The following is a 21,075-nucleotide window of genomic DNA, read 5'->3' as shown; positions in this document are numbered from 1 at the left end:
AATCATTTACAGTAACAAAGTTTTTTGTTTCTGTAAAAGAAATATTGTACATTTATAGCATTTTTTTTACATTAGCATTTATGTATGTTTTGGTATTGGACAAAAAAAAATCCCTTCACGATCCCACTTTGCTGACCTTTGCAATTTATTTGGTATTTCTACAAAACCTCTTTATAAAAAATGAAACAGAAGAGAATGATAGTCTGTAACCTTTACATCCAACAAAATGTAACAGTGCATTCATTTCAGTAGCGGTGTGAGTCAGGAACAGTGTAAAGAACACTCTGAATGTTTTTATAGCACATAGTCCTTACTATACAGTCATATGAAAGTAGATAATGTGGCACATAATATGTGTCCTGCAGATAAACCCAGTTGAAACAAAGTATTTTAAAAAATTATGTTCAATAAATGATTGATTATTTATATAATATTAGATATTTATGAACTTTGTCACAGTATGGGGCATAATAACTGCAAAAAAGTAGATATATGTTGCCTATAGTTGTGTACAGTGTGGGTGTAGAATGTGAAGTGTTGAAGGTTGTACAGTGTATCTGCATGCAGCGGCTGCTCTTCACTAGATGTTCTAGCCTTGGGTGTTCGGGGTCACGTGACTCAGCGAGGCAGGCCGCAGCTTCATCTCCGTAAACGAGAGGGAGATGTCCTTGCCCTTCCAGTCAATCCACACCACTCCCTGATAAATACACATTATACACAGTGAATACACAGTCAGTTTTTTTTCTTAACCGCAAACACACCTGCCATTTTTCACTTTAACCACACTTTAACCACATATTATAGACATTGCATTTTATGGTGCTAATTGAGCATAAACCCTTTCTAGACATCATTAACCAGAATTTAGCACAAATATGGAATTAATATGAAGTTGCATTAACAGGTAGTGTGGAATTTATTAGTAACCTAATAAATTGTATAGTAAGAGAAAGAAAATTAAAGGATGGAGTGTGTCTTTAAAACAAAAACAGCTAAAGGAAGCCCTTGAAAGTCTAATGAGCTTGTGAAGTTGAGTGAAAATGAGGATTCTCTCTCAAACAAAACCTCAGTTTGACTGACTGACTGTAGACAGATAACATGCACTCATGGTCCGCATTGAACCAAACTCCTTTTCCTCAGACTAGTAATGTGTATTTTTTAAAGAGTTTCATAATCATATTTTTAACTTATAATAAAATAAAGCACACTTTTATTCAGAGGCTTAGATTCACCAGGTATATGGTGTATTTTATTCGAAACTATTTTATTTGCTAACAACTAATATAAAATGCAGATGTTATGCAACTCTTGCAAATGTATACGTTTTGTTTAGCATTAAACACTAGCTCTTGAAAAAACAGAATAAATTATATTGATAATATGAAATAATTTCATCTGTCTCCTGCTTATACTGTACAGTAGTCAATATTATGGCTGTTACTCAATTTATGTAGAGTAATTAATTTGAAACTTGTTGTCAAATATATTGTTATGCTAAGCACACGACTCAATGATTAAATTAGGATTTCTGGTTTATACCTGGTCCTTCATGAAGATTGCATAGACACCATTGAGATTTGCTTTGTAGCAGTTCTTGTACCACCAGCCTCCCATGTAGTTCTTTGCACAATGGACACTGTTAGTGCTGGGTCCCTTGTCCTTAGTTGAGAAAGGACAACCATTGTGGTATCTCATTGAATCCCCTGCAAACAGACACAAACAATAAATTACACTACAACCCACCTCTTTCATGTGTATATCCTATTCTCAACGCTCTTCTTACCAGCTGTGCCAGAGTATCCAGACACTTCAATGGTGTAGTAATTCACCTCCGATCCCACAGAGAAGTTGGAGTAGTGAGCGTAGGCCGTGTCATTTCCTAAACGCAAATCGATGCGCAGGCTCATTGGTTCCATGCTAGTCAGGGCATGAAGGATGTCATTTCCTGAAATGGGACAAAGATGGTTAGAAAAGCTAAGAGAGGAAGATGATACAACAAAAGCCCGACAGCTTACCAAGCCAAAATTCTGCACTCATCTCTCCAAAGCCTTTGCTATAATCTTTCCATTCTCTGAAAAAATCAGTAGATCCATCAACTCTCCTCTGGAATACCTAGCGAAAAAAACACACACACTTTTTTTTACATACCTTTGTAATGGAAACATACAAGGTGGTAAAGAATACAACACTATTCTTAAACTAACTATTAAGCAAAACTGCATAGTCAAACCTACTGTCCAGCCCCCTCCATCAGTCTCCATATCACAGTAGACCCACACTGCCTCTCCATCTTTACCCTCAGGGTAAATCTCAGCCTCTCCTGACTTCTTCATGCCATTCAGCTGCACCTGGGAGCATTCGGCTGGGTATGGGTAAGGCAGTTGCGCTGTAGAAGAAGAAGGTAGACACCGTGGTAGACTTAGCATGCATGCATGCATGAGGCCAAGGTTTACAGGAAAGAGTGATCAGCTCACCTGTTGTAAATGCAGTGGAAACGACACTGATGTACTGCCCCTCACTTTCTCCAGCTACTTTTACAGTGTAGTGGGAAGACGCCACCAGATCAGTTAACTCGTACTGGGACACAGTTGGATTTAGGATCACCTCCTGTTCATGTAAGGAAGAAAAGCTGTAACTAATATGATTACATTACAGCATTGAAAAGCCCAAGAAATCTGGACAAGGGCTCATTTGGTAAATGGACATGTGATAGGGATACAGAGGTGAGCACCTACATTTATTTAAAAAAGACACTATAGGGTAAAAAATAGAAGAGCTAAGGTATAAGGGTTATACACTATATGGCCAAAGGTTTGTGGACACCTGAAGTTTGCCAAGGTTGGTGTGGAAGAGCTCAGAGCACCGAGCCCTGACCTCAACCCCACTGAACACCTTTGGCATGAATTGGAACGCCGACTGCACCGCAAGCCTCTTCGTGCCTGACCTCACTAATGCTCTTGTGGCTGAATTAGCACAAATCCCCAGAGCCACGCTTCCCCAGAAGAGTGGAGGTTATTATAGCAGAAAAGGGGAGACTAAATCTGGAATGGGAATGTTTTAAAAGCAGATATGTGTGTGATGATCAGGTGTCCACATACTTTTGGCCATATATATTTATATTTCCAGTATACTTACCTTAATCTCTTCTCCAACTTGGTATGTAAGCCTATAGCTTTTGAAAGATAAAAGAGTGGTCTTCCATGAAATCAAAGCTGAATTCCAGGTGACTTCAGTGGGTGTCACTACCTGAAGCTTCACTCCTGAAAAACATTAAAAGACATGATAACTCCATCAACTAAAATGTGCAGAAGAAAATAACTGCTGTGGTGGGAATGCAACACAGTAACTTCAAAGCAATTTAAAGTGAAGCAATTTAAAGTTTTTTTTTTTAAGATCCATATTTTTGGAAAGAGTTCTTTGTTTCCTGTTCAATAGCCACCAGCCTTGCTCCTCACTAACTATTGAAATGTGGCTTTAAATGTTCAACATATACCAAGATAACAACAAAGTGCATCTGATGTTTACTAAACGTACTTTTTAATGCCCTGTGGATGATGGCTAATTATTCAGATGTTCTGACTTACCACTTTTTGTTGTGAAGGTTGTGGAAACAGAGCTACTCTGGAGACTGTTGATTTGGCTCATGATCTTCACTGCATAGAGTGTAGATCTGTGTAGACCTCTGAGCTGGTGCTCCACAGAAGTGCCAGACAACATCACTGTCACTGTCACATTAGGGGCTATAAAATTAGAAATATACCTGATTAGATAAGGAATAAAACAAGATATGAGAACTCATCATCTGATAGTTCAAAACGCCAAAGATGAACTCGACTTACATCTTGTAGATCCATAACTGAGGATATAATGATCGACTTTAGCTTGAGAAGGCTTCCATACCAACAGTGCTTTACTGTCTGTGACATTCACAGCCTGGAGGTCAGTGGGGGAGTCAGGTACTAGAAAGGACAAATGGATGTTTACAGTTGACCTACTAACACTACAGTTATGCTGATGAACTATAAACATGTAAGCTGCTGATATATTGTGTACCTGTAACAACTGAGGCTGTGGTTGCTTCACTCTCTATAGCTCCCATAACTGACCTGACACTAATTTCATACCGGGAACCAACAGAGAGCTTGGAAATGAGAACATGGCACAACTGTGAGTCAACAGACATGGATCCTGTCACCCCTGAAAAGTAAAAGTATACTCCATGTCACAAAGCAAAGAATTTATAAACACAGTACGTAGTAAGTGTTATAACCCTCTATAGTACCGTTTGCAGAATTGGTGTATGTGACTTTGAATCCTGTTACTCTGCTTTTAGGTTTGTTCCAAGACAAGGTGAGAGATGTTTCTGTAATGTTGCTGAAATGCAGTTCTGTTGGTGGTTCAGGTCCTGGGGAAGGACACAGAAAGACAGGGTGAGGATCTTTACAGATCAGTGGAGAAATATAATTTTAAGAGCAGTGCCTCAAAAAACTCAAAAAAACCCTTCATTCATGTTAAAAGATGCATGGCATTTACTTGGTACTGAATATGACAAATTAATTAATTAATTAATTAATTAATTACGGATCAGGGTCGATCTAGAGTCTATCGCACGAGGTATGAAATATCCCATGAAACCTAACTGCAAATCTTAAATGCATACTTTCTAAACATATCAATTTAAATCTACAATTAACCTATATTTACATATAACATATTTATATATTAATTTATTTTTGCACTAATTTATTTTGCACTAAAATATAATATTTATTTCTAACTTTTAATAGATTTAAATGTAAATATTAAATATAAATGTATAATGGAAACATAAACCTTAAATACTAATTGTAAATGTTTGAAGTAGATGCTAAATGCTAATTGTTCATATGCTGATTGCCCGCACTCTCAGAGTTTTGCATCATCTAGAAGAGGTCAATGCGAGTTCAAAGATACAAACAAAAGGATTAAACACAGTGTCTGAATTAGAGATGAAGTTTTTGGCTGTTTTGCCATAAAATAAAACACACACCCTATATTCCAATGCTCAGATGATGTGTAGATGTATATGAATGAATGAATGAATGAATGAAGTGTAGAAGATCCTAGCATAGAACAGTAGACTCAATAATAATAATAATAATAATAATGATGATAATTAAAGCTGCAAGCAGCATTTTCGGGGGCCAAGCACCCAGACTCAGTGAGCCTCACATTCGCAGATGTGCTACAGTTGTTGCCTAAGCAGTCAAAGGAAATCAGAGCTATAACTTTAGGCAAAGGGTTTCAAGAGCGAATTGTAGTTTCACTCATGATGTGTATTTTGACCATGGACAGTGGTAGAATTCTCTGACTGTAGGAGGAAAGGTCTAGAACAAATTGGCAACAGGGTGGCATTGTTGCAGCATTGTTTAGACAGGTTTCAAGATGATGTGAGCCAAATTTGGTGAAGATTGGACAACATTTGGAGGAGGAGTAGCAAAAATGGCAGTTAGATGTAAGCATTTGTAGCTTGTTATTGTAACTTTTGACCAGTAGGTGGCGCTGGTACAAAATTTGCTGCATAACTTCAGGTCATGGTCCTGAAGAAGAGTACCAAGTTTTGTGTCAGTGCACAAAGTTGTTGCTGAGATACAGCCTCACTTCCTGTTTGGAAGCTTCACCCACATTACGGGCAAACCATTTGGAATATCAACATTCTTTTGATAACTTTTGTCCAGGTTGGTCTGAAGATGATGTATGCCAAATTTGGTGATGATTGGACATAATTTATAGGAGCGTACTACTGTAATGTAGTCAGCATACTCTAGGGAATTATAGGAAAAAAGAACTGTGAATTTAGCACAAATTCTTCAAATAATATAATATGTTGTTACAGTTCTTGACCACAAGGTGGCACAGTCACAAAACTTCTTGGGTACATTCAGGGCGTGGTCCTGAAGATACTTGTTTTGTGATGATGCGTAGATGCATTGCTGAGATACACCCTGTTTTTTTGCATTTGCCATTGTGTTACAGGAGAACAGTTTTGAATATCAAAATTCCTTTGATAACTTTTGTTCAGACAGGATGATGCTGTCAGATTCGTTGACCCATTGTGGGTAAAACATTTGGGATATCAAAATTTCTTTTGATAACTTTTGTCCAGGTTGGTCAGACGATGATGTATGCCAAATTTGGTGTTGATTGGACATAATTTGTAGGAGGAGTAGCGAATAAACTGTTTTTGATAAAATCCAAGATGGAGGAAAATCTAACTAGGTGGAAATTGACGTCATAGGATGCGTTGAACTTGTCTCGACCGAGGTATTTTAAATGGACACAGGGTTCAAAAGTTATGACCATAAACATACTTCCAAATTAGGCCCAAATTTGACCTGATGGTGGGGCTAGAGCGTTGGCAGCACTTATCCCAAATTTGGTCAGAATGTTCCTTAGACCCTCGCCAATCAGTGTGCTAAATTGCACAACTTTTACCAGATGGTCCTATGGGTTGCCATAGACACCCTAGCCAGAAGAAGAAGTAGAGTAGAAGAAGAAGAAGAAGAAGAAAAGGTAGAATAAGAATAGGGTGCCTACGCATCTTTGGTGCTTGGCCCCCTAATAATTCCATTGCTTGTACAAAAACATTAGATAGATAGATAATTTAAGTTCCATTTAAGAGATATTTACATTCAGTAGGACCGAACATCTTCATTGCCTTGATCTGTAGAGCATTAATGAAAGTATGATTATTTACCTGTGGAGACAAACAGACGGTGAACTTTGGACCGTACATGAGGCCCGGAGCCGAACAAGGACACAGAGTACTTTCTCTGTGGTCGAAGATTCTTGAAATGATAGGAGCGAGCATTTCCAGCAAGAATCTGTGAGAACTTCTCTGCACTCTTTCTATCAACTTTTCCACTGTAGACTTTAGAAGCAGTTCTGTTTGAACTGTATAACTCATCTGCTTTTATATCATCCTCTTGGCTTTTCTCAGCTTCCTCTGCATCATCCTCACTGCTTCTTCCTGACCAAACGTCCCTCCTTGTTACTGTGAAATTCCTGAATAATCCTTGAGGAGCCTCCCATGTGATAACAAACCCAGTGGCAGTTATGTTGTGAACCTCAACTGGTCCGATGTCAATTAATTTTGTTGTCCTTTCGACATGAGTTTTAGAAATTGTGATATTTTTTAAATCGCTGTTTACGTTGCTCTTTCTAGAAGCATCCTCTTTGACAATGTGGTGCAAACTCTTGTCTTTTTCGCTGGTGGAAGTTACATTTACATCCTTCTGTTCTGTTACAGATATTTCTTTTGTGACAACTGTTGTCTCGTCACCTTGTAGAAACTTCTTGCCTTTCTCATTGGACTTTTTTACATTTACGTTGTCGACGTTTCCCTTTTGAAATGATCCTTCTTTAATAAGTGTGGTGTTACTCTTGTAAATCTTGTTGTCCCTTTCACTGAAAGTAGTCACATTTCTATGTTTTTCCACTCTTTTCTTTTCAGCTGTAACGTCATTAAGAACTTTTGTCTCATTGCTCTGTAGTAACTTTTTGTCCTTCTCGATGGATGTTGTTACGCTGAGATGGCTGTCGAGCTTTGTCTTTCTAGATGATTCATCTTTAAGAAGTGTAGCATTGCCCTGGTGCAGCTTATTGTCCTTTCCAGTAGGAGTAGTTATGTTTACATGTTTTTGTGCTGTTTCCTTTCCCAGTGTAAACTTAACAACTTTTGTCTTATTCTCTGGTACTCCCTTCTTCCTTTTGTCACTGGAAGATGTAACATTTATCATTCTAGATGTTTTTTGTTTAAGAGGTGTGACATTGCTTTGGTTCTTCCTGTCTTTTTCAGTAGAATTAGTTACATTTAGAAGCTTCTCCACTTTTGTCTTTCCTAATGATGTTTCTTTAAGAGGCGTGACATTGCCCTGGCTTAGCTTCTTGTCCTTTTCAGTGGAAGCAGTCACATTTACATGTGTTTCCCCTTTTTTGTTTCCAGATGTTGCTTTTTTATTAGCTGTCGCCTCATCATCCTCTAGTAACTTCTTTTCTTTGTTGTTGGCAGCTGTAACATTCAGAAACCTGTCTACTTTTATCTTTCCTGATGATCCGCCCTTAGGTAGGTTGTTGCTTTGACGCAACTTCCTGTCTTTTTCAATGGAAGTAGTCACATTTGAAAGTTTTTCCATTATTTTCTTTTCAGATGATCCTTCTTTAGGTGGTGTGATGTTACCCTGGCTAGGCTTTTTGTCTTTTTCAGTGGAAGAAGTAACATCTGAGTGTTTTTCCATCAGTTTCTTTTCAGTTGATCCTTCTTTAAAAAGTGTCTCACTGTCCTGGCTTGGTTTCTTGTCTTTTTCAGTGGACGTAGTAACATTTGAGTGTTTCCCCACCATTTTCTTTCCAGACAATCCTTCTTTAAAAAGTGTAACACTCTCCTTGATTGTTTTTTTGTCTTTCTCGGTGGACGTAGTTACATTTAGATGCTTTTCCAACACGTTTTTTTCATGGCCTTTGTGTTGCTTCTTATCTCTTACTTTTAACTCTTCTGTTACATTTGCATGCTTCTCCATCTTTTGAGTCACAGATGCTACTCCTATAAGAAACTTCATAACAATGTCCTGGGATGACTTTTTGTCATTTTCAGTAGAAGTCTCATTAGACAAAGACACCTTTCCTTTTTCTGAATTTGTTTTAACAGGTACATTTGCTGACTCTTTAGTTCTTTTCACATTATGGTTCAGAGGCAAATCTTTGTTCAGTGGCATTTTCTCGCCGGTTACTGGACCTCTCGCTTGATCTTGATGCCTTTCCACTTTGTCCTTTCTATTTGTTATTATATTGTTTGTCTTTGATTGTTCCAAGGATGATGTCACTTTCTTGACAGGTGTACTATCAGAGGCCAGCTTATTTTCCTTATTAGCTCCTGTAAAATGAAAATTGTATTTGCCATTAAAAGTAAATTACTTTCTAAAAACTACAGGTCTGTTTAACCATCATGTGTCTCACCTTTGCTGCAGTCAATGCCAGTGAAACCGGGCTGACACGCACATTTTCCGTTGACACAGTTTCCATTCTTGTTGCAGTTATTTGGGCACTGTACTCCAGAGCAGAGGGTGCCTATACACAGGGGCAAAAATTCAGTGCAGCAGAACAAACCTTTACCAAGGCACTTCATAAGGCTCACAGGGGATATTATCCATTTAGCATAATGTTATTGTATAACAGCACCTAATTACTAATCAGCTTGAGTGTCAGGCATTTTTCCCCCCGTGTTTCCTGTTAATTGGTGACACTGGTGAAGAGGTGTGCAGTGGGATTTCCAACCCACTGTCATCCAAAACTGAGCTTCCCAAAACATCCCATAGCACAAACACAATTATTATTATTCAATAATAATAATAATAACAATAATAATAATAATAATAATAATAATAATCACACTCACATTTCTTTATGCTGTGAACTATTATAGGCAATAATGTTATAATTGTGCAGAGGAAAGTGTCATTCTGTCTACATTAGTCATTGAACTTTTACCCTTATCTGCCAAATAATGGCATATTTGACCTCCTTCCCAGTGTTTATGACACTGCCACTAAAATATTCCAAATTAATCTATTAATAAGTGACAGAGAAGACAGAAAATACATTCACTGTAAGTGGTGCCAGCTTGCTGATCATTTCTATCACAAAATTATCAATTAGTGAAATCTAAAATGCATAGTATCCACCTGATGTTTTGTTATGATTTGATATCACACAGTAATATGTCTCAATAATGTATTCATGTCAGCCCACAATTTTTAAGTATTGTGCTGCTTTTCACCAGGTTACCACCTGCACTGATTTATATAAAAATTCAGCATATTAATATTTATAGTCTAATTCCCTATCTTTGTGCTTGCACCATGACCACAAAATGCGTGGTCTTATTTTGAACAGGAATGTTTGCTACACTTATTCTGTTAAAAAACGCATTCAATGACGCATATGAATTTAAGACATCTTACACTTTTTCTTCAAAGCTGACATTTCCTTTTCCAGGATCTCTACTCGGTCCTTCAGTGCAGTCATCTCAGCCTCACAGCCTCCAGAGCAAGAGCCTGGCATCAGGCTGATATGGTGCGTCATCACCAGAGGAGAACCTGGCTTCAGACTCAGCTCTGTTTCCTGCGCTTTGCTGCTGTTGACCGTGTCTTTCTGAGGCTCCTTCTGAATGCAGCCTTCAGTGATGACAACTTTGATGGGCGAGCTTGAGGGAGGCTTGTCTTTGGAGGTTTTCTTAAAGCTAGGAGTCTCAGGAGGCATTGTTGTAGAGAACAGGGTCTGACTGACATTACTGATTTTTGAGGCAGGAGAAAGGGTTGGGGTTTTTGGTTTGATATTCAATGTAGTAATAGTATGAGGTGCTGTTTTAGTGGAATTTTTCCTCTCGCCTACTGAGGCTTGAAGAGTAGGAAAAGGGGTTAGTAAGAAGAGGAAAGCCAGGAAGATGAGCATAATGAATGGATGTCAGGGGAACAGTCACTGCTTTGGGTAGAGATTGAAAATCTACTTTGCTAATAAAGTTTGAGAAGAATTAAATCCTGGCACTGGTTTAGATAGTGCCAAATCTTATGTATTACCTGAAAAAGAAAAACAGCCTCTTAGACCATACAAGCAAGCGTGATTGATCAAAATATATATCTATAACCATAGAACATGGAATCATTCATGGGCTGCCACATCTGGGACATCATCCAAAAATTAGATTTAAGAGTAAAAATGTAGAAATAAGTATGATTTTACAGGTTTACTCTTCAATGTAATGCACAGCCAAACCTAAGGATGTACTCTGCATACCATGCAAAAATTTAGATGTGTACAGAAGAGAGGAATGAACTCAATATTGAATATTTAGGAAGAAAAAAAACCTGCCAGCAGGACTGTACTTAACAGAGGTACACTGTGTACTCAGGCTCTGAAGGACGGTAATGTCTTTGGCTTGACTCTTATATAAACTTAGGAATACTGAATGTTCCCAAGTGCAATTTCTAATAAACTGTTTAGTTTCTAGTAACTCTTACTCCCCAAAAATAAAGAAAATAATGTATGAGTTTAACATGGCCAAGCTCCAAAAAAACCTACTCTGGTAGTAAAGGTAAAAATTTCCAGGTTATCCTTTAATAATACAGTAGTGTTTTATACACTTTCTGTCAACTAGGTTGTCACCAGTTTGCTTAGAGATTAGCAAATAAATTACAACACAGGAAATTAACTGAATGTCTGGAATGCACAATGTATTACACAATTTAATTTATTCATTCATTCATTCATTCATTCACTCATAAACATTTAATGTGTACATTTTCTATCTTTTACAACCTTTTAATCCATTAAAGCAGCAACACAACGAACGTGTATCAAAGCTTAGAATCAGTATTATAATGGAAACTCACTCGATCTTGAGCTGCTGTTTTGAGCTGCTACAGTCTGGCTCCATCCATCTGACCTGAGAACCTCCAATGGACTGTCTGAGAAAGCTAGAAGGAAGAAAGATTGCACAAGGTACACCGGCATTTGAGGTGGGAGGCAGCCAAACCTATGTACTTAATGTAACATCCAGATTCCCCGCCTCTCAGGTGATTTACAGTAAGTATGTGACTTGTTCTGTTTTATTTATCTAGAATGAGAAAGCTGCAAGTTTAAACACACTCCTATATATGTTTAAGTATTATAAGAAAGAAATAATAACAATCTGGCATCATCTTTATTTGTAAGTTGTCTTTAATAAATTTCTAAGATCATTTTGGATACGTGGCTGTTCATTCTTATGTGTGATATAACTGAGCATGATACAGATATTAAGCACAACACATGAACATGCATTCAAGCATATACCCATACCGACACAGGCTCATGCTCCGTGGCCTTATATATCTATTTGTTTCACTGCAGATATATAAATCTCATCTCTGTCATGCTATATAGGATATGTAGAGTACTTTTCCTCAGTATGCCCATGTGTTACAGTCAGGACTTTTTCCCCTTTCCACAGGAATATAAAGAGGGCTTGTCACTACCCCGGCTGCATCATGATGGGTGGCCTGTTCTCAACAGTATTCCTATCTGGACCTACTTCACAGGATGCTTCATTCTCACATTAGTTCCTCAGTGTGTCTGAGCTGACCTTCGCCTTTTTCACTAGGGCTAAAGCCAGGCCTTTATGCAGCCGTGGATGTACACAGACAGGGTGAAACAGCCATACACAAGCTCATCTACAACTGAGATTTTATAGAATAATGAGGTAAAAATATGAATTTCTTGAGATATAAAATAATACGATTTGGAAATAATAAGTGAGAACACAGACTGGATTTATTTATTCAGGAGAAGCTTGTTACTCTGCTGATGGACTGATTAAATATAAGTATAATCAGCTACTATGCTGTAAAGGATGGAGAGAAAAATTAAAATATGATATGTGAACCATTTTCAGGTTTTATATATGTGTGTATGTATGTATGTATGTATGTTTGAAGTTGGTCCCTTATAACTGCCCATATATAAGAAAAACTGCAAATGTGTATCCAAGTTACAGTATTTGGGGAGAACATTTTTAGTGCACACCACTAGTCACATAAAAAAATCATATAAAAAGATTCCTTTCTTCTATACAACTGAAAATATATGCATTTCAAAACATTTATATTTGCATTTATTGGTGCTAAAGTAATGAGAAGTTTAATGGTGATAGAAAGACAAGGCAGCCATTCACTTGGTCCTGAGTGAAGTGACGGCCAAAGCCCCCTGGTTGCTTACATTGGACTGGCCTTCAGAGATTAAAATAATATTAGCGCATAAAGCTTTGGTTTGTTCCCTCAGCCTTCTCCACAATCTCCTGACCTCCACCCATTACCTTCCTTACCTTTCCTTCCTGATTGTTCACACTTCCTCTGCTTCTCTCTCACTGTTCTCTATACTTTCTGCTCCACCTGAAAGAATTCTCTTTGCCTTTCCCAGCAGGCTAAACTAAACGACTCACCATTTTATTGAAGCAATTCATTTTTCATACCATTTTAAGAACATCTTAAGAATAAGTGTTTGTAGTGTTTGAATGTGGCTCTGTCCTGCCCTTTTCATATGTACAGACAGTTTTGAGTTCACCTGAGCACAAAGGCTCCTCTCACACTCCTCACCTCATGAGCAGGGTAGAGGGTGGGCAACTTCAACAAAATAAACAGAAGTATTTGCAGGGAAACTGAAACACCCCCTCTGAACTGCTGAGTGAGGCTCCATCACTGGACGAGCATGAAATGGAAGGGTTTGTACAGGTGAAAGAGCTGGCCAAATGAATAAGTGTGTGGATATGCTAAGGTAAGCACATGCTATCATGTGGTCACCTGTGTGTGGTCAGTGCTTGATGACTTTTTGAATCATTTTGCTTAAGTTTGATGGAATGTTGATCTCTTATCCTGAAACATTTTATAGTTATGCTTTACATTTACTTTTATGTTGACATACACATTACTTTTAGGTTAATTATTTTATTTGGAGGACCATATTCGATGCTGTAAGAGCAAATGCTCTGTACATATAATAAGTCTCTAAATAAACAGAGTGGAGAAATCTTCAGAGAGTTTTTTTCTCAATCAATATATGACTTGTTGCAAAAGCCAGCAAGATTGTCAGCAGCAAAGATGCAAAAATAACAAGATGACATATACTATTTGTAACTGACAGTACATTACATAAAATCATTAAAAGCAAATAAGTAGTATATAAATTTGCCTAAAGGGTGCATATACTAAGAATGATTAGGAATAATTGGTGATCATTTCTGTTGCCAAGAAAATAAGGTTTGAGGTTTCCGAACATATGACCCCACAAGTCTTTCCAGTGAGAGTATGGTCACTTCTAGACTTTTGGATGTTGGAACAGATTCTCAGTGACAGAAACAAGTTGGTCCCCAATGTGCAATCAGTTGGTACTACTGTGATTTGATTCAGGTCTACTTATTGTAGCATAATTTTGTCACTGATTGACTGGATTACTGGGAGCAGCCTTCAACTTGGTATATTCTTAGGAAATCTTTAAATCCCTTGCAGTGTGACTTCATGTTTGATGCTAAGCATTTCTCCTTGGGAAGCTTTTGCTCCACCCACGTATTTGAATCCAAAAGGTACACCATTCTGAAAGAGCAAAGGGGTGTGTCAGTGGTTTATACTTTATATTGGATTGTAGCAAAGCATTTAGCACAACACACTAAAAAAAAAAGCACTGCAACAGTTGTCATCTAGTACATATCATTCAACCAGAGGATCACACAAAAGTACAAGACAACACTCACTGTCCTTTGAGGTCAGTAGTAGAGCCATCTTTGCCCATGATAAGGTAAGTCTGCCCCACTTTCAGCTGACTCTTGCAATGTTTCCTCTTGGCAAAAACACGAATCTTATCTACAGCCACATGGACATCTCCATCTATGGGTCAGAATGGCAGATTTTAGGCATGCAGTGCACAGTACTGAAATCTGCAAACCAAAACCCAAGACCAAGATAACATGTCCATACTATGCATATTACAAAGGTTATAAAGACTTACTGAATTTGAGGACCTCAATCACACGGGTGTAGTAAAAGTCAAAGGATTTCTTATCCTCCACATAGCTCACAGTGACCACGAAGCCTACAACACAACCCAATCACAATTACAAAAGACAAAGTAGGAACCATTTGGCTGGGATCTGAAGACCACAGACATTGATCCAGTGTATGTTTCCTCCTTACCAAGGCTTTGCAGACAAAAATTGTTTAAAAGCCTATAGATCAGAGGTTTTACCATATATCATTTCATCCATTTTTTTCAACCTGTGTGTAGCCTCGGAAGAAGTGCTTTTACTTCTTTAAGATCTATGTACACATTTTTCAAAAACACTAAAGAAAGCTCTCTAAAAACAAATCTAAAAACCAAAAGATTAGGATATGGAATAAGAAACATGTCACTACAATATGTATTTAAAATGTACAAATCTGAATTGTTATGCTTTGATCTGAATTTATAAGTGATGTATTGTAGTTGAATTACATCAAACTGCAGTCGTATTTCATGACTGACTGTGGATTCAAATTCAATTTTGCTGCCACAGTCTATTTCAAATACAACTGTTCAAAGCATTCAGATGAAAAACTTCAAAATACTACATCCAGGGACTTCAGAAAAGCAAAGGAGCACAGATTTAATCGCCATCATGTCAGCCAACGAGTCAATTACTGAATTGTTTTGAAAATCTTAATTTGAAATGAATTGTGCCACCAGAAAATTAATTTTAATATTCTACACTTTCACAAAAGTTGCATTTAAAACCAATGTCAGTTTTATATAATTCAACTAGAAATCTTCACTTACAAATTCAAATAAAGTCATAAAAATCAGATATATACATTTTAAATTCAGAAGCAGATAAAATTCCAAAATGAATGTGTTTAAATTCTTAGATAATTTTTTCCACATAAGAAGACAAATGAAATAAAGCTCTAGTAGTGTTTAAATTACAGTACAAACCGTAATCCGCTACAGGCTGGTAGCAAGCATGCAGGAAGCGGGCCTCCTTTCGCATACTTGATAAGTCTGATGGCTGCTTTTCTTTGAAACAGGCCCCTGCAAACAAATAAGTTATCAGCATCTGGTGTGCATGTTGACTTTTCCTCAGATTTTATTTTCATTGTACAAACAGGACCAGGTTCTTGTGCAAGGCTGCCATGAATAGAGAAGGCACACGGGACCCTTGCTCAAACATAGTGAGGTATGGTTTAGCACAAAGTTAAGCAGCACAACATCTTTCCCATCATGCTTCGCATTAAATAATAGTTTAGATTTTAATTAATGACTGCTAAAAATATTTGTCAGTTAAATAAATAAGATACACTTACAGATACAGTATACTTTATATTGTATATTGTTTTAATAATGAAAAAACGAGCTTAATGCCTACTTTCAGCACACTGGCACACTTCATTAGAGCACAGAGCAGACACCATCTTGCTCCTGTTTGGTGCAGCATAGAACACAGTGCATCTTCTTTCTGTGAAGTACAGTGGGAATAACAGTTTATATAAACGGTGTTATAATGAACAACACAAAACAACAGTGTGAAAACCTGATACTTATGTTATAGGTTACGACACAAATGTCACTGAAAATAAATCAAATCTATTAATTATATGCCCACTGAGATATCGAATGAACTCAAAGATGGAGATTAACTCAATTCAGTAAAATAGAAAAACAGCAAAAGGGTTGTGTTCCTACCTGGTTCATAATAGTCATAGAATGTAGCAGGAGCAGGCTGCAGCAAACCTATTGGCACCCTTTGTACAGCTTCAAATGCAATACATTCCTTGCCACTATATATCTGTAGACAGAGACTGCAGGGTTACTTAGCTGCTTTTCTTTGTGTCTGTGTATGTGTTTGTGTGTGTGTTTGTGTCTGTGTGGGTGTGTGTGTTGGCTTATTTGTCTCACCTTATTAAAATATAACAGGACCCTTCCATTTGCAAACTCATAGTGAGAGATGTATGGGACTTCTGCATCCTTTAACTGTTAAAAATAGTGAGGTAATGTTGGCTGAATATAATATGTAAAAATATGAATTATACTGTATTTGTGAACATGTACACTTTGGAAACTCATATTGTACAGAACCAGTGCTACCACTGACCAAATCCAGATCCTCGGTTTTAGGCTCAAAGCCACTGAGTAATGTGATATCAGCAATAGCCATGCCTGTGAGCTTCCGGTCCAAGGAGTGACTACAATTGAAGAGAAATACTGAAACTGTTAGTCTGCAAGTCTTGGTATCAAATGTACACCTCACGCAACTTACATGCATTAGGGCTACAAATCCACTGAGCTTCAGAAAACAGTGATGCAGTGAAATAGAGTATTGTGTTTTCCCGACCTGATGCACACTTCGTACACGACTTGGTTATCAGAGTTCTGGCTCTGCCGGGTGTCCCTTCTGCGTCTGGTGCGAGCATCAAACCACTCGATGGCTGAGCGAGGGAAGTCTTCCTCCTCCCTTCTTTCGTTTGGATCATCATAACTGTAGTCATAGTCATAGTTTTCTGTTACCTGAGCTGGATAATACACAATTCGTTTACTCAGGAGATGAAATATCCTTTCTGCAAAGTTTTCATCATTCATTTGCAACACTGACGGTCTTTATGAGTAAAGTGACATTAATTCATGGAGGAAAATGAAGAAAGATATATATATATTTAAATAAACAACTGTTAATTTGCACCATAATCATACATTAGATAAATCTTTTAAAAATAACAACCATAAAATAAATGTAAAAAATGAAAACTCTTTAAAAAAAATAAAATTGTATTATTTCCTTACCTGTGTACTCTACTTTGCCAAACACTGTCACATTAATTGTCAGTTGACTACAGTCAGAGGAAGTGTCTGGGACATAGTAAGCCTTCACCACCTATGAAGAGCAATAGAAAAATCAGATGTATTAACATCTGACACATCTCAGAAATTCATAGGCAGAAGATATTAGTTAATGTCTGCATTACCTTTACTTTTGCTTGCCCTGTCCCTGAAAACTTTGCAGTTATGTCACTTCCCAGCAGTCTCTGAAACAAAGACGACAAAACTGATGCCAAGAACAAACTTGCTCTGAATGAACACAGAGATCATTTTAAAGGATAATCATCACTGGTGACATGTTTAATGTGTGCCTGAATAGCTTAAAATTGCCAAAATCAAGATCATTTTCTTTAGATGTGCTGTTTCTGGTGAATAAATTATCCAGCAGTCCACAAAGCACAAGCTGGAATACCTTTAAATCTGTCTCCACTTTCTCGCCTTTCTTTTCCAACACCAGACTCTCTTTTTCAGCCCTCTTTGTACTGGTGAACTGCACAGTGATAGTATTTAAGGGCGATGGGGGTAATTGCATTGCATACTCTGAGAGCGCTTCCAAAGCTATAATTGTATCCTAGAACAAAAGAAATAAATTTGTCAGTGTTTCAATCGATTAAACTAAAAAAGTCTTCTTTTTAATCTAATGCCTTTCATTTAAACAGTCAAACAGTATAAAGGGTAAAAAAGCTGAAATAATGACCTCCCTCAATCTGGCTCACCTGTGTGGATTTGAATCCTCCTTCATAGTTCTCTTGGGAGGACAGGAAGCAGACAGCCATTTTCGCCTCTTCAAAATCTCTAAGTTCTACAGCAGTAAGAAGAGCATATGCGGTGGTCTCAACTGTAAGAGCCACTGCTGAAGGAACCAGGTATTGTTTCTTCTCATCTAGCAATCGCATGTCTTCATCATCCCGCCACACCTTACAGTCACCCTCTGAATGGTGGAAGATAGCACAGGAAGTTACAGGTCATAGGTAATATGTTATTTATCATGATATGTGCCACTTCCCAGCAACTGGGTGGAACAAATATGCTATGGCATTATGATATTTATTACCTTTTACTGCTATACGTTTAAGTCTCTTCCAAGCTGACAAAGCCACTTCCTTGTCTTCATGACAAGAGGACAAGCAGTAGGTTGTAATAGCCAGAGAAAAGGGTCTCTGTAGGTTATCCACGCGAGAGAGGAGGAATCTGGTGGCTTTAGAGATGCTACTTTTCTAAACATTAAGGACGAAAATGACTAATCAGTTTACGTGCTACCTTACTGTGTATTATTTTAGAAAAAAATCTGCAGACTGTACTGAGACTTTCATTAAAAACTTTATTGAACTATTGAGAACTTTATTGAAATATTACACCCAGTATACTAAGTGTTACATATTAAATGCAACAATGCAATGTTAATACTTCTAGTCAGCCAAATGTTTAATTGTCTTGCTACAGTATCCTCTATCTGCAAACACTGATACTACATACACAGTGCTATTTACTGATACTGCATACGCAGTGCTATTTACCACAGAATCAATTTCCTGGTCCAAGAAAGGAAGGGAGCGGTTAAGAGCAATGGCTATGAAAGCAGTGAGAGATGCGTCTTGTTCAACACCCCCAATTCCACCCTAGAAGAGAAACGGCATAAAAGCAACATAAGGTCTATATCACTCTAGTATGTTTTCGGCTAGTAACAAATAGTTAAACGTAAATGAACTTTAAATATCTTGTGTGTAAAGTCTTTTCTCACATAATGCAATGAGAAAGTAATATAATCAAAAAGAAAAGGCAAATAATTCCTGACCTGCATTTCTCTATGAATGACTGGATTAGGATCTCTGAACGACCCATCTTCACCCTGCTGTTTAATAAGGTAATTGACTGAGTTCCGAATTTCGAGTTGTGAGACGATCTCTGTGTTTTCAGTAGTTGTTAACTGACACTCGGACACAAGGGATAACACCTTCACTACCAGGGCAGTTAGCCTAGAGGGAAGCAGTGGCAGATAAGCAGATGGCAGTCTTTATGCCACACCATGACCTGTCTCCTTAAGTCTACTTAAGACCACTACTTGTGGGTCTGTATGCGGCAGTGCAGTGTAACAAAATAAGACAGTGTTTTACAAAGACTGGTACTTCTGTAACCTGCTTAGAGAAGCTCTTACCAGTTACTGGTGGGATGTGTAATCCATGCTCCATATGATCCATCAGGCTTTTTGAATGTCAAAATCCTGTCATAGGCTGTAAAAATGATCAGCAGTTAGGGACAAATAGTGCTAATGTAGAATTGAAACAGAAACCATAGGGAAAGTATAAAAGCTTACATATGTACATTGTTGGTTTAACAATCAAGCAAATTGTACTAATATTCCAAATACTCTTTTTTAACTACATTGTCATAATTCAAAAACAAATCATACAAAAGCAACATTGTTACAATGTTACAATGTCAAATTACCACTATTACACTATTACAATGTCAAAGCAACACTGTTACACTGTTACAATGCCTAAATGCCACCGTTACACTTTTACAACGTAAAAGCAACACCGTTACACTGTTACAATGCCAAAGCACCACTGTTACACTGTTACAATGCCAAAGCACCACTGCTACACTGTTACAATGCCAAAGCACCACTGTTACACTGTTACAATGCCAAAGCACCACTGTTACACTGTTACAATGTCAAAACACCACCGTTACACTTTTACAACGTAAAAGCAACACTATTACACTGTTACAATGCCAAAGCACCACTGTTACACTGTTACAATGTCAAAACACCACCGTTACACTTTTACAACGTAAAAGCAACACCATTACACTGTTACAATGCCAAAGCACCACTGTTACACTGTTACAATGCCAAAGCACCACTGTTACACTGTTACAATGTCAAAACACCACCGTTACACTTTTACAACGTAAAAGCAACACCATTACACTGTTACAATGCCAAAGCACCACTGTTACACTGTTACAATGCCAAGGCACCACCATTACAATGTCAAAGCACCACCGTTACACTGTTACAATGCCAAAGCAAGACCGTTACACTGTTACAATGCCAAAGCACCACTGTTACACTTTTACAATTCCAAAGCATTGACAGTGACATTGCTACAATTCCTAAGCAAAACTGCTACACTGTTACATTGTCAAAATACCACTGTCACAATGCCAAAACACCACTGTTACACTGTCACAATGCCAAAACACCACTGTTACACTGTCACAATGCCAAAACACCACTGTTACACTGTCACAATGCCAAAACACCACTGTTACACCGTTACAATGCCAAAACACCACTGTTACAATGCCACATGACCACCGTCACACTGTTAGAATGCCAAAGCAGGATAGTATTCCTGGATGTTTCCCTATGGCCATCACCATAATGATGTATACAACCCCAGCTCAACTGAGAAATGCCTCCCTCTTGTGGTAAATCTTCATTCAGCCCAAAAGTTTAGTGAGTCTTTCACAGCTATGGGTATAGGGTTATATATTATATACAGCTATGGCTATATATATATATATATATATATATATATATATATATATATATATATATATATATATATATATATATTTATTTATTTATTATACACTGGGAATGTATAATGTATAATGGGAATGTACAGTATATCCCATTGTAGTATACTGGGT

At 37.6% G+C, this 21,075-nt stretch overlaps 2 protein-coding genes across 2 annotated transcripts in view; both read right to left on the bottom strand.

Annotated features, from left to right (window-relative positions):
• Positions 1–127: 127 nt before the first annotated feature.
• tnxba (tenascin XBa) lies at positions 128–13,358 on the bottom strand. Its single transcript, XM_026939695.3, has 15 exons — positions 11,427–13,358; positions 9,999–10,613; positions 8,995–9,105; positions 6,737–8,911; positions 4,283–4,405; positions 4,054–4,197; positions 3,840–3,959; positions 3,585–3,740; positions 3,136–3,260; positions 2,475–2,607; positions 2,235–2,386; positions 2,016–2,112; positions 1,784–1,945; positions 1,540–1,703; positions 128–697 (listed from the first exon to the last, which is right to left on the bottom strand). The coding sequence occupies exons 2-15, from the start codon at positions 10,486–10,488 to the stop codon at positions 590–592; spliced, it is 4,260 nt and encodes a 1,419-aa protein (XP_026795496.3). The 5' UTR covers positions 10,489–10,613; positions 11,427–13,358; the 3' UTR covers positions 128–589.
• Positions 13,359–13,498: 140 nt separating this feature from the next.
• c4b (complement 4B (Chido blood group)) overlaps positions 13,499–21,075 on the bottom strand; it is a 28,360-nt gene continuing 20,783 nt past the window's right edge. The window contains exons 25-41 of the mRNA XM_026939834.3: positions 19,565–19,640; positions 19,205–19,385; positions 18,927–19,028; positions 18,464–18,626; positions 18,126–18,340; positions 17,822–17,980; positions 17,556–17,615; positions 17,374–17,464; positions 16,928–17,105; positions 16,688–16,778; positions 16,492–16,566; positions 16,279–16,381; positions 15,962–16,051; positions 15,532–15,627; positions 14,572–14,655; positions 14,318–14,450; positions 13,499–14,159 (exon numbers count right to left, since the gene is read on the bottom strand). Coding sequence (XP_026795635.3) covers positions 14,018–14,159; positions 14,318–14,450; positions 14,572–14,655; positions 15,532–15,627; positions 15,962–16,051; positions 16,279–16,381; positions 16,492–16,566; positions 16,688–16,778; positions 16,928–17,105; positions 17,374–17,464; positions 17,556–17,615; positions 17,822–17,980; positions 18,126–18,340; positions 18,464–18,626; positions 18,927–19,028; positions 19,205–19,385; positions 19,565–19,640 — 2,039 coding nt within the window. The 3' untranslated portion in view covers positions 13,499–14,017. The remainder of the gene's footprint in view (positions 14,160–14,317; positions 14,451–14,571; positions 14,656–15,531; positions 15,628–15,961; positions 16,052–16,278; positions 16,382–16,491; positions 16,567–16,687; positions 16,779–16,927; positions 17,106–17,373; positions 17,465–17,555; positions 17,616–17,821; positions 17,981–18,125; positions 18,341–18,463; positions 18,627–18,926; positions 19,029–19,204; positions 19,386–19,564; positions 19,641–21,075) is intronic.

Source organism: Pangasianodon hypophthalmus, chromosome 1 (genome assembly GCF_027358585.1).
Source record: "Pangasianodon hypophthalmus isolate fPanHyp1 chromosome 1, fPanHyp1.pri, whole genome shotgun sequence".
NCBI classification, from domain to species: domain Eukaryota; kingdom Metazoa; phylum Chordata; class Actinopteri; order Siluriformes; family Pangasiidae; genus Pangasianodon; species Pangasianodon hypophthalmus.
This window is presented reverse-complemented; position numbering and strand designations above follow the sequence as displayed.